This window comes from Rhodamnia argentea, chromosome 9 (genome assembly GCF_020921035.1).
Source record: "Rhodamnia argentea isolate NSW1041297 chromosome 9, ASM2092103v1, whole genome shotgun sequence".
Taxonomy (NCBI): Eukaryota; Viridiplantae; Streptophyta; class Magnoliopsida; order Myrtales; family Myrtaceae; genus Rhodamnia; species Rhodamnia argentea.
Genome location: NC_063158.1, coordinates 3,407,647 through 3,421,570, shown reverse-complemented (window position 1 = coordinate 3,421,570; position 13,924 = coordinate 3,407,647). Strand labels below are relative to the sequence as shown.

Below are 13,924 nucleotides of genomic sequence, written 5' to 3'. Positions count from 1 at the left end.
GGGGAACCTCGCTAGCTCTAGGCAAAGGCTAGTGAAGCCTTGTCCAGGGCCGTCGGTAGGTGAGGGTTGGGGTCGCCCAAATGTGGGCGCCCTCAACCCGGACCTGCGCAAGCCTCGCTGGCCCTTGCATGGGCCAGCTAGGCCTCCTTGGGCCTGGCAAAGGCCAGCCACCATCGCCTTGGGCTGGTGACATTTGCCATCCCTCTAGCGATAGGTAGTGGCACCTCATCGGCGGGACCCTGCTATTTTTTTTCCTTTTTTTTTATTTTAAATAAATAAGATTTTAGCTTTTTTTTTGTTTATTAATCTAATTTAACAAGATTTATAGAATAAAATACTAAAAATGCTACATAGGCCCGATAAATTAATTTAAAAATGCCACGTCGGTATTTTCCGTTAGACAAATTGACGGTGGTAATGGAAGGGCTCGATTGTGTCAATTTGACAAGTTTTAGAACTTGATTATATTTTTTTTAAAATTTTAAAATTCAATTACATTTTGACACATGTTAGGAGTTTTGACGCCCTTATCCCTATTAACAACTTAAAGCCACATTGAACAGTCACTCGTGATATAAGCCTACAACTGAAAATGAGTTGGGCATTCAGGGCAGTAACAATGAAAGTTTTCGACCTTCGAAATACACTTAAAAGAGTATTTCTAAAGTACACGAGCAATTTAGGTATGAAGATCTACACGATGTTTCCATCATCACAGCTAGGACTTGACTTGGAGTCGGTTCATAACCCTTCATGCACCCAGAATAAGTACCGTCTTGTTTTCGTTCATATAGAAAAAAATTTACTACTTTCTTTTCACACTGGCTTGGGAATAACTCTCAGAGATTGAGCTCTTTGCAAGGTGATCCCGAACTTCTCTTCCATGCTTATGTCCTCTGGCTTGACCCTGCCTTCGAGCTCCCAGTTGAAGGAGTTTAAGAGCGAACCGAGCATCCAATGCAACATCTTCAAGGCCAACGGCAAGCCAGGACATATACGCCTACCGGCGCCGAATGGAGCGAGCTCAAAGTCTTGTCCCTTCACATCGATTTCAGACCCCAGAAATCGCTCTGGCGTGAACATGTCGGGGTCTTTCCAGATGCTAGGGTCTCTTCCTATAGCCCACACATTCACAAGAACTTGCGCACCCTTTGGGACAGTGAAACCGCCGATCTTGGTTTCCAATCCTGATTTTCGAGGAAGGTAGAGAGGAACTGGGGGGTGCATCCGGAATGTCTCCTTTATGATGGCTTGCAAGTAGGGAAGGCGAGCGATTTTAGATTCTTCTATGGGGTTCCCTTTACCGATGACTTGATCGAGCTCGGCTTGCACTCTGGACAGCTTCTCGGGACTGTGGAGTAGCTCGGACAATGCCCATTCCAATGTGCTCGAGGTAGTTTCCGTTCCCGCAACAAATAAGTCCTATTATTGTCCACCACAGTTTTGTTAAACGATACACCGTCATTGTCCAAGATAAGCGAATAATCTGTATCTCTGGATATTGCTAACAGAAAGCAAGAGCATCACTAGGGATCCAAAGTCGCATTCACAAATTTCTTTTATAAAGTGATACGATAAGCTCGAAATTGCTATTGTAACTAGTTGGGCATACATACACACTTATAACAACTTGGAAAATTATACTGTAAATCAACTTTGTCAATCAATTTTTCAGCTCTATTGCACTTTTTGAAAGGAAAGACAAATGCGAAAGTTACTGCCAGGGTCCGGTTCACAGTCCACGTCGGCGTCCTCGTCAAAATCCGACGTGTATAGGATCCTCGTGGGCCAACAGGATGTCCATGACATACATTAAATCAACTGATTAATCGTCCAATCAGATTTTAGCATTCAGAGAATTATTGCGAAAACTCAATCTCCACCTCTCGTTGATATAACCAGTTGGTCAGTGATAATTACGAAAAGACCGACCCTTGGCTTATCCTAATATGAATAAAGTTTTTGTCCTAGAGTAAAACTGCGTGAAATCAAGATTAAAAAAGAAAACAAAAAGTAAAAACTAATGAAAAGCCAAACCAAAGTTGATGAGTCGAGACGATTGCTAATATTCCATCTATTGGTCAGTTGATGAAGATGATAGCTAACGCAATAAAGCGTGATCAAAGTAGCTAAAGATTTACCAAGAGAAAGTGCTTGATGAGGAAAATGTCCACGTCCTCCTCCTCGTCTTCTCTTGCGTCCAGCAGTGTATCCAACACATCGTTCTTCCTAACAGAACCAGCCGTTGCCCTGTCTCGCAGCCTCTTCTCGATCAAGCCGTCGAAAACCTCGAAAACCTTCGTGAAGTAGACCGTCATCCGCCGCCTCGAGCCTTGCGGGTCAATCTTCTTGAGCACGGGGAAGTAATCTGCGAGGTTAGGGTTTCCGGCTTCGACCATGATACGCCAAACGAGGTCCTTGAAGTCCTTCGCCGAGTCGGATGGGTTTGCCAAATCCTCGGACAACATGGTCTTCGACAATAGATTGACTATAGTCTTGAAAGCCGCTTCGCCAATATCGACTGCATCGCCTGTGGAAAGGCTTCTTCTGACGTAGCCGACGAGCTCTTGAACTTTCTCGTGGCGGATGTGTTGATCGGACTCGAGCCTCTTGTGGGAGAATATGTGCACGTTGCATATCTTCCTAAGGTTCCTCCATAGAGGCGAGACGGGGATCCAAGGCAAGCCGAGCTCGTCTTGCCTCAAGGCGGTGATGGAGTCGGGGATCGTGCGGTTGGAGAAGATCGCGTCGTGGATTTGGAGGATTTCTCTCGCGATTGCTGGGGACGAAACAACAATCGTGGTTACGTAACCAAGCTGAAGCTTGATGATGGGGCCATAAGTGTGGGAGAGCCTGGCAAGGGACCTGTGAGGTTGGGAGCCAAGGCTCAGGAGGTTGCCGATGACCGGAAGCGGCGGAGGACCCGGAGGGAGGTTTAAACGAGTCGTTTTGCTCTTGTTTCTGATGAAAGAAAGAGCTTCGGACAAACCCCATACAAAGCAGAGACAGAGAAATAAGACCAAGACGTCCATAACTAAGGAGGCTTTTGGTGTAAGAACCGAAGTGCAGAAGAATAGAAAAAGTGAGACTTGACTCATGAATAAGAAAAAAAATAACGCAGAGAACAAAAGAGAGATTTTGAATTGATGCTTGTATTGATTTCTCCCGTTGATCATCTACAAAGAGATTATATGTTTATATACACTTACAAAGAATCTGTATAATAAATTCAGTTAAAGTTTGAATGAAATTGAATTAGTTATGGATAATGAGAGGAGTCGAAAATATCTCTTTGTTGAGACGGCTTAACCGATTCTTGTTGAGACGACTTTGACTTTGATGCGGATGTCATTAGTAGTGCGTCCCTGGATTGATTGGATCGACAGAAATCCAATCGAAAGGCGAAACGGTGTTGCAGCTAGAACCTGCGAATCGGGTCAGCGACGTCGGATTGAGCTCAAATTCGACCATCCGAAGCGAAACGGCGTCCCGATCAATACTCATGCCTTTGGCCTTGACTAATGATGGATTTTGGCGATTCGGGAATGTCTAGATGGGTTTTCCTATTTTTTTTAGTATTTTTCGGGCTTAATTTTATTTTAATGACACTTCTGTAATTTTCTTTTTTTTGGATATTTCGAATCCTAGTTGGACTAGGATTAGGATAACATCTTATAAAAGGTGTTTATCACATTTTTGGGAGCAGATCATTAATAATATTCACAGACTTTTCGAGATTGCTCTCTCTCTAGCAATGATTTACTTGCAATTTTCGACGAACGCTGCGTCAGACTTGTTCAACAGTAAAGCTACAAGGTGATGCTCTCTCTTATTTGTTTCAGCTAGGGTTTCTAACTTGCGTCCATCGAAGGACATCTGTTGAGTACTGATATGAGTAGAATATTTCTCCCCGTGCTCTGATCATAAGATAACATAAACTAATTAATCATAGCTCCCAATGCTCTCAAAACACACATTATCTTAAATCATCTCATTAAGCAACACAAATTGTAAAGTTTCGGAAATTCTTACTTGTAATTAGACATGTAGCAACGTCATGGGAAGACGCATACGAAATCATATCTGGTTAATTAAAATAAGATACGTGAATACATGAAGGACAAAAGGGGAATATGGAGAAAATTCATGTGCTACAACAGATCCGTCCAGCCATAAGATTTTACCAGATCGCGTGCAAATGCGGCACGCAACATAAGAAATTTAGTAAGTTAATTTCGACTGACAACTAAATTTAGATCATGTCTTATCGAGCACTAAGAATTGAAAAAAAAAAATGAAATTTGATAACTATTTTAGTCATAGATTTCTAGAATCTAGACTCTCTATACGTAGGGGCTAATTGGTAGGCTCCTTTTGACTTTTCTCGCAAATCCACTTTGACCGTCGCCCCTTCCGATTAGGGGTGTGCAAACTGGACCGGACCGGTCCGGACCAACCCGGGACCAGCCCGGACCGGCCGGGTTGGTCCGGTCCTTGAGGTGGATGGTCCGGTCCCCGGTCCCAATAAATGGGACCGGTGGATGGGCGGTCCGGTCCTCGGGTTTCTTGTATTGGGACCGGACCGCCAATAATATATAATTATTTATATATAAATATATACAATTGCAAAAGAAAATTTAAAACAAAACATAATAATAAAAGTTCACTGCCCATTTTTTTCCCAACCGTGCACGGTTGCACTCTCCTCCTCAAGACTCTCTTTTTAGTCTTATTTTCCATCTTGTTTTTGGTTATCTTTTCTTTCTGCAGCTTTTTTTGAGTGCGGTTGGTGATGTTTTTATCATGTAATGGCTAGATTTTGTATTGAATTCGAACATTTTGGTCAAGTTCGTCGATCATAAAAGTCATAGCGAGTCGCTATGTTTTTACCATAGCATAATTTATTAAGTTGACTAGATTTTCAATAGTTAGCGGTCCTATTGGGCCGAGACCGAGATCGGACCGGGCCGGGCCCAGACCGGGACTGCCGGTCCCGGTTCGGTCCTTGGTCTCGAAAATATGGGGACCGGGACTACGGTCCAATCCCCAGTTCCATGCCGGGACCAGACCGGACCGGCCCGGACCATACATACCCTTACTTCTGATGGCGATCAAAACTTTTATCAAGTGGGGGCTGTCCCTTTCGACATCAACATGAGGCATTTTAAGATATTTTCTATGATGTACCAGCAGCAGCAGGCATCTCAATTTTTACACGGAATAGTTTTGTCACGAAAAATAAAAAATGTGAAGACTATTTTAAAAGGTACGTCGGAAAGTGAAATTTCCTTTTAAGATTTGTACACAAGGACATCATAGGACAATAATCGATGCAACTCATTACTTCCCATGAGATTTTCAATAGATTCCAGTTTGTACATATATGCACGGTATGATACATGTACACATACGGTAATTCTAAATTTCAATTTTCTGTCTTTATGCTCCTTTACTTTCCAAATTTGCGAAAAGGGAGGCTGGTGGACCCTTGCTACAAACTCTCTTGTCTACGAAATCTTACTTCAAGCGACAAATTTCTAGGAACATCATAGATCGCACCATATGCAGCGACATGTCAGTTGCTGTCATGATTGACTTGACTCGACAATTATTGGGCCACAAACTATCAAGTGAGAAAGATCCTTAGCCATGTGTTAAGAAAAAGATCATTTATTTCCTCGTATTCCCTTATGACGTCTTTATCATTTCAACCGTTGATTCACGTAAATGTCATTAAAATTTTAAATTGTAACTAAATGTATTTGCAGTTGAGGTTGTCAGGATCCAACGGGGAACCTAGTATGAGACCATACTATCTTCACTTGAGATATTAACAACTTAATTTGTCGAGCACTTACTATGGATCTAAACTGAATTTAGAATTTAGGGTGCTAATGAAAGTTTCTAAACTAGGGGATGGAGTGAAAACATTTCTAAAGCGCACAGTTCTCTTTAGATAAAGTAGGTCTACAATTTGTGTTAAAAAAAAAAAGGTAGGACTACAGTTTTAAGCATTAACAGCTACAAAATTTTGTATGCAAACGCACCGCTGTAACTCTACCCGTCGTCGTGAGATAATTCACATGTGGCAACGTCTAGCAAATGTGTATCTGAATCTACATGCAAATAAAACAAGACATAGATACATGTAGGACAAAGAAGGAAGACGAGAAAATCTGTAACTCCTGACTAATACTTCCATCCATAAGGTTTAACCACAGCACAACTAAATACACATAAACTTCAATGTTGATGATTATGTCAGGAGCAACATTATTATCAATGGAAGTCATCTTGCAAGATGATTTTAGAGTTGCACCTAATGTCGTTTACCTATAAAGCATCACCAGGATTTAAAGTGGGACTAGTTAACTTAATGTCAATCAAAGAATTTGGAAAACTAATAGTCGAGTACGTCCCACGCATCGCACGGCGTTGCGGTAATTGTCAATAATTCAATCTTTAGACAAAAATGGACAAGGGAAATTGTCAATAATTGAGTGCGGTTTGCTGTGTCCCACTGGCACTTGTCTTCTTGTCGCGAGGAGAAGTCATGGAGCTAAAAAATTTTCTAGGATGCTCTTTGGGATTTCTCGCAGCTTACCTTCGTCTTTGACGCTTCTGGCGACCTCATAACACATACACCTTTTGGTTTTTTGCTGATGTGTAAATGAGTATGACAACAAAGTGAAATAAATGAAAATTGTCGTTTTCGGAGGAGCAACTGGGATGTGGGCCAACATATGAGTTTGAGTATCACTAGAAAACAAGGGCCACTAGCCCTGTCGATGTCAGAGCAAGCGATGGGAAGACAACGGCTACAGCTAGGCTAATCGTACGGTCATACTGAATTTGTAAAGATGGTTAATAATCGACATAAGTACACTTTAAATGTCAATATTCATATACGACGTTCGTATTAATTTTAATATAAGTATTAATTTTTTTTAAACAAGATTATTTCAGTGCCTCTTCCGGTAAGCCTGGTCAGAAATCATACATGATAATTTTTTTTTATTAATTAAGTAATCCTATGTGGCTCGCAAGAAATCCTAGTCAACTTCCGAAGACTAAATGACGTCGTTTAGCCAATTTCACGAAGTGACTTTCATTACCATAAGTTGTAAATTATGATCATTTCAGTGCCATTTTTTTTTTGTGTGAAAATGATCACTTAAGTGCAATAAGTAATAAAATGTGATCTATTAAGTGCCAAGTCGACCGAGCAATGCCGTTCTCTTTACACACGTAGAATTTATTTTTTTATTTAAAAAAGCCATATCACTAAATTATTTTAAATAAAAATGTCTCATAGTTATTTTATATTAGAGTAGAAAATTCGAAACTTTAATAAGTCATGCAAACAAAAGTTAGTAAAATAGTACCAACATGTATAATTTATAAACATTTAACATCATAAATTATTAGTAAATTGCTAATAATCTATAAAAAAAAAGAAAGTCGCTGTTACACCCACTGTTATGTACTAATCAATACTTCTTGAAATTTACAGATTTTAAAAAAGATCGTATTTTTAGGCACCGAATGATAGAATTTTGTAATGGGAAATACTTCCGTAATAGTATTGTTAGAAACGGTACATTCTCCACCGTAAACCCGCACACCATTACCTTGTATTTTGTATAAAATACTAATTGATTGGAATATCGTGCTATCAGAAATAACTGATAGTATTGTTAGGCTAGCAGCTCCCTTTTGCAATTATAGAAGAATGGATGTTCAATTTGGCGAGGGAGGCAATTTGTTAGGATATGAAATGAAGCTTCTGCAGATGAATCCGAAACAAATTAAGCTAATGATGTAATCAGGTTATCGACAGAAAATTATGTGATGCCGTTTTTATTCCTACTGGACAGCGTTTGTCTTGAATACGAGGTTAAACCAAATAAACGATTTAGGTGATAAACAACTAAAGTAAGAAACAAAATGACATACTGACAGTTAGCCACCTGCGACATTAGTTGATGGCAATATATGCCACGACAGATCGAAAATCTTGCTAAATTTCATCTTTGTCACCATGGAAACTGGGAAATTCTCATCCCTCGCTAATATATCTTTGTTTGGCCTGGATGTAAGTTCAAGAAAAAATGCGCATTTCCCCAAAATATTGAATAGGCTATCAACACAACCAACGAAAATTATTTAGAATGTAACCCGTACGTGCGTTTCTTTTTCTTGTTTCATATAGGATTGGGCAAGCTTTTAGAGATTGACCTCTTTGGACTGTTAATCCGAACTTGTCGTCCATATTGATGTTCTCAGGGGTAATGCCATCTTCGAGCCTCCAACTAGACATGTTAATAAGCGATCCATGTATCAAGGGCAACATTCTCGTGGCCAATGGCAATCCCGGGCAAATTCGCCTGCCACCGCCGAACGGTATGAGCTCGAAGTATTGTCCCCTAACATCGATATAGGATCCAAGAAATCACTTGGGCACAAACTTGTCGGGATCATCCCAAATGCTCGGATCTCGTCCTATCGTGAACACATTAACGAGAACTTGTGCACCCTTTGGAATGGTGAAGCTGCCTACAATGAAATCTTCTCCAAATGTCCAAGGAAGCAGGAAAGGAAACGTGGGGTGCAATCGGAAAGCCTCTTTCAGGATAGCCTGTAAACAGGGTAAGCAAGAAATATTGGCTTCTTCAATCTTCTTGCCTTCACCAATGACTTGATGGAGCTTGGTTTTGGAAAAATTACCAAAAAAGTCATAAACATATTGCAATTATGTCAATTCAGTGCTAAACTTTTTTTTTTTTTTATCAATTATCATTTAAACCTTTTGTATTTGTGTCTATTCTGTCTATCTAGATAAATTTGATCGGCCGAAGGCGACGTGAAAATTTTTAGTAATATTTTAATAATTTTCTAAAATATTTATTTGATTTTTCATTTCCTTTTTCCTTTTCTTTCTTGCTTCTTTTTTTTTTCCCCTTCTTCTTCTTCTTCCTCTTCCAGCCGTTTGCCGGATCAACGACCAACTGGAGGAAAAAGAAGAAGAAAAAAATAATTCAAAAAAGGTTTTGAAGTACTATTAAAAAATTTCACTTCAGCGCTAGCCGATCATATTTGGTCGGATAGAATGAATTGGTTCAAATGCAAAAAGTTTAGAACTGAATTGACAAACAGAAAAGTTCATAATCAAATTGGCACAATTACAATAGATTTGTCATTAGCTCCATATAATAGATTCACATGCCCTGGCAAGCAAATATGCCCCAAAATGACATAACATTTCTTTTCTCACGCGATTGTTGTTTTTCAAGTTGATACGATGTAGATGTATCAATTCCATATTTTTTTAATCCATCCAAGAAATTTCTTCCCGGCCATTTTACTTTCACAAGAAAACGACTTAAAGCTCCACGTTTTTATGCCATATGAACCTGCGCTAGAACGACGACAGACGTCGCTACTTCGAGACGTTTTCTATACCATGACGCGCCCTCGCAGTACATCCAATCGAGTGGGGCAACGACGTGGTCCATCCAGATGAATATGGTAGTGATTCTTTCGATGCCTCCACCGAGGCTGGCGTCGGCACTTGGAACAATTGCGTTGGACTAGTATTAAGTTCAAGGAAATAGCAGGAACATCGCTAGCGAATCGGAGGAAAGAGGAGGAAAAAAAAGAAAGGAAAAAAAATAAAAATATCATTAAAAATGTCCATGTCAATGCCGGCAGTGTCATGTAGGCCATCTTGCATCCACAAAGAGATCACAAGTGTGGTTACAAAACCTAGCTGAAGTGTAATTGTGGGGCTGAAAGTAAAATCCAACTTGGCGAGAGACTTGTGGGGAAATTCAGGGAGGTTCCCGATGATTGAAAGAGGCCATGGACGGGGCGGGAGGTTGGAAAGAGTTCTTCCGCTTCTGTTTGCAATGAAAGAAAGAGCTTGGAACCGGCCTAGGAAATCCATGTCTCTGGGTTGAGGAGGCTATCCTCTTTGTGATTATACGCAGTTTAGTTTCTTATATTTCTAGTTGAATGTCAGATATTTTTAGTCTTTATACATCCGATCATTTCTTTAGACAATGTGACATTCAAGGATCAAACCTTGTTATCCACGCAGTTGATACGTTCATTTGGTTCCTTTTTCACGGGAAGATGACCTGTCATTCTCACGGGCTCCCCTTGAATCTGCACTAGTGAAGTGATTGGTGCAGCTATCTATTTGCGTAGTCAATTTGAGAGCAACAAAATCTTCCTGAAACATCAGAGATCGACTAGAAAAGGACAACAATCGTCTGCATATAAATTAAAGATTGGTTAGATCGGAGCCAATGGACTTGGAACTGTTTGTTGTATCCAGCAATATCACTTAGAGGCGGTAAATAAGTGATTTTAATCAATTTTGATTAGAATTTGCGAAATTAAAATAATCACGTCAAATATCGCAAAAAATCAGAATGTGAAGATATGCAGTTTCTAGTTACGAGCGCAAGTGTAGTATTCTATCAGACTAGGTAGAAAGAGTTTAGGGATGGAAAAATTTGCACACGGTGATTATAGTGATTCGACTTAGATCAAGTTTACGTTCACTCTCCCACGTTAACAACTGACAGGCTGAATTTCACTAAATAAATCAATGAGGGTTTTCAAGTGATAACACTCTCTCTCTTACAAAGTCTCTCAAGGATTGTAGTATTTTAGCTCATAAGAAACAAGTATTGAATCTTAAGTACTCTAGTACTTTGGAATTAATGATTCTGATCGGACACTAGTAACGGCATCATTGATCTCATTTTATACTCCTTTTCTTCCAAACTAACCATTGGAGAGGTCTTCAACAGGTCACTCTTCAATTATTGATCGGATGTCATCAATCTTAATCGAACGAGATTATATTGTTTGAGATTTGATGATCGTTGGTGTTGAATCACAACCCTTCAGATTCATTCGCACATACAACTCAATCTTCGATTTCCATAAGTGAAGTCTTTCATATATGAAAGTTGTCTTGTCTCAAGAATGGTAATCTCCAAGGAAGATATTCTACTATGCATAGATCTATCTTATAAATTAAAGATTACAAACCTCCTTTAAAAGAAATCTACAGCCTTATATGGTATAAGTCATATGTGGGTCTTTAGATAAAGACATTTTCTGAGACTTAACATATTCCCACGTACCCATTAGTCTTCAGAAACATAATCGGTCTTCAGAATCCGAACAGATAGAACACTGAAATTGAGCCTAATAAAGTACTTGTTGATGCTCGCATATAAATCTTCATACAAAAGTGTAGCTGAATCTACATAAGTGACGCTTTACTTAATCTGAATAAAGAATTCAACTCCTTTAGAGGCAGATATGCGATAATTCTAACTTGAGTCAGAACACCAACCGAGATCAATATAAGCTACTCCATTCATGTGTGTTACCTGAGACAATTACCAGATTCAAAAATCACATATAATTTTGTCAATATCAAAATATTCTCAAGGAGTTTTCTTCAACACCGCTAATTCCCTGTGCAAATAACCATCAAATTGCGTAGCTCACGAGTAGATTCCTGCTTTGGCACTTGTTTTCCCTGAGGCTGCAAAAGAAGTTCAAGAGCAAAACGATCACAGATAACCTGTCTTCCTACTCCATCTTCAGATCTCTTGCTTAAAGATGCTACTGCACTGATGCATGTGAGTAGCACGTAATGCTTTGCTCGTGCAGTTGTCTCACACTAGAAAACAATTTGTACAGATTCGCTCGACCGTGCTGGATATATTTAATCACGCTAAGAAATATGTTCTAACTTCCTCCTTTTTAGCGAACTGTCGTTCTTGCACAATCCTGATAAGTAATGTTAGTTTGTTTTTATTACAAGACAGGTACTTGCCTGGACCTTTTCTGCAATCTCTTCAGCAACAAAATAGTCTTTCTCAATTACGAAGCTAATCACTACAAACGTACAAATTATATTTACTCATCAAATTAGTAGCAAACATTTTATATCACACAGGTTACTTAACAGTGGAATGTAGCATCAACCCCAAAACTAGGCAACAGAACCAGGAATACGGTACAGGTTCATTTCATCAAATGATTAATGATTTCATACAAAGAAACAATCTCATAAAGGGAATATGTCGAGATGAGTGGCCTCGTAATTTTTTTTTTTTTGGTAATGGCGACGTAATACGTGTTGCGACATAAAACATTTACGTGAGTTATGCTGGTACGGCCACTGCTTTTACAGGTTGAGCCCGTTGCACTGTTATCCCAAACTTGTCTTCCATGTTCATATTCTCAGGTGTGACACCGTCTTCGAGCCTCCAATTGAATGCATTAGTGAGCGAACCCAGCATCAGATGTAACATTCTCGTGGCCAGTAGCAATCCCGGACAAATCCTCCTGCCGCCACCGAACGGTATGAGCTCAAAGTCTTGTCCCCTCACGTAAACAATTATTATGTTACCACCCTAAATCAATTGTTTCACATACTCATGTCTTAAACTAATATGTCTAGACTTTCCATTATAAGTGCTACTATAAGCTCTTGTTAAAGTAGCTTGACTATCACAATAAACAGAAATATGAGACATAGGACTAGGCCATAATTTGATATCTAACAGCAAATTTCTAATTCACTCAGTCTTTTTTCCAGTTGCTGCTAAAGCAATGAATTCCAATTCCATCGTTGAGTGAGTTATGCATGTTTGTTTCTTGCTCGCCCAAGACACAACACATCCACCTAATGTGAAGATCCATATAGAAGTGGAATGTTTATCTCCCACGCTAGAAATCCAATTAGCATCGGTGTATTCTTCTAATACAACCGGATAATTGTTATAGAACAATTTCAAATTTTTAGTTATCTTAAGATAACAAAAAATTCTGGAAATGTCATTCTAATGTTCTATACTTGGATTATTAGTATATCTACTCAACTTACATACGGAAAAAGCAATATTAGGTCTCGTATAATGCATCGCATACATCAAAGATCCTATAGCACTAGCATATTCAAGTTGTGCTCTTGCTCTACCAGTATTGTAATTCAATTTAATACTGGGATCAAACGGAGTACTCACTTCTTTCAAACCAAGATGTTTAAATTCATTTAACATTTTCTCAACATAATGACATTGGTTCAAAGAATAACTCCCACTATGTATTTTAACTTTAACACCTAAGATAGTATCTACTTCGCCTACATCTTTCATTTTAAAATTTGAAGTTAGATACTTCTTGATCTCAATGACTCCAATCATATTAGTTTCAAAGATAAGTATATCATCAACATATAAGCAAACTAGAATACCATAGTCTTTAGTGAATTTAGAATAAATACACTTACCAGCATTATTATGCTTAAACCATTAGATAATATGACTGAATCAAATTTCTCATGCTACTATTTCAGTGATTGCTTAAGCCCATAAAGAGATTTAACCAATTTACATACTTTCCTATCATTTCCAAAAAGAACAAAACCCTCTAGTTGTTCCATGTAAATTTCCTCATTTAAATCTCCATTTAGGAAATCAGTTTTGACATCAATTTGATGAACACAGAGATCATAAATGGATGCAAGAGCAAAAAGAATTTGAATAGATGTTATACGTGCTACAGGAGTATAAATATCAAAATAATATATTCCTTCTTTTTGCCTATACCCCTTAGTCACTAACCTAGCCTTAAAAGCTTGGACAAGTACCATCGAATTGTATTTTCTTTTGAAAACCCATTTGCACCCAATAGGTTTAGATCCTTTTGGTAAGTCTGTTAATGCTCAAGTATTGTTGGACATGATTGAGTCCATTTCATTATCTATAGCTTCTTTCCAAAAAGAAGCATCTCTAGAAGACATAGTATCACTAAAACTTTTAGGATCGTCTTCTAAATTTAATACTAAAGGGTATTTATTTACCACGTTATTATCTCTGTCTTCTTCAAT

The 13,924-nt window shown here is 38.8% G+C and overlaps 1 protein-coding gene across 1 annotated transcript; it reads right to left on the bottom strand.

The window, feature by feature from the left end:
• Nucleotides 1-614: 614 nt before the first annotated feature.
• LOC115737110 (geraniol 8-hydroxylase-like) lies at nt 615-3,934 on the bottom strand. Its single transcript, XM_030669087.2, has 3 exons — nt 3,808-3,934; nt 2,142-3,055; nt 615-1,422 (listed from the first exon to the last, which is right to left on the bottom strand). Exons 2-3 carry the CDS (start codon nt 3,030-3,032, stop codon nt 817-819), a joined length of 1,497 nt encoding a protein of 498 aa, XP_030524947.1. The 5' UTR covers nt 3,033-3,055; nt 3,808-3,934; the 3' UTR covers nt 615-816.
• Between the last annotated feature and the right edge of the window lie 9,990 nt (nt 3,935-13,924).

Coding starts and splice junctions, on each gene's coding strand:
- LOC115737110 (XM_030669087.2), bottom strand. CDS start 3,032: ATGGACGTCTTGGTCTTATTTCTCTGTCTCTGCTTTGTATGGGGTTTG. Junction 1,423..2,141: donor TCATCAAGCACTTTCTCTTG/GTAAATCTTTAG, acceptor GGACAATAATAG/GACTTATTTGTTGCGGGAAC.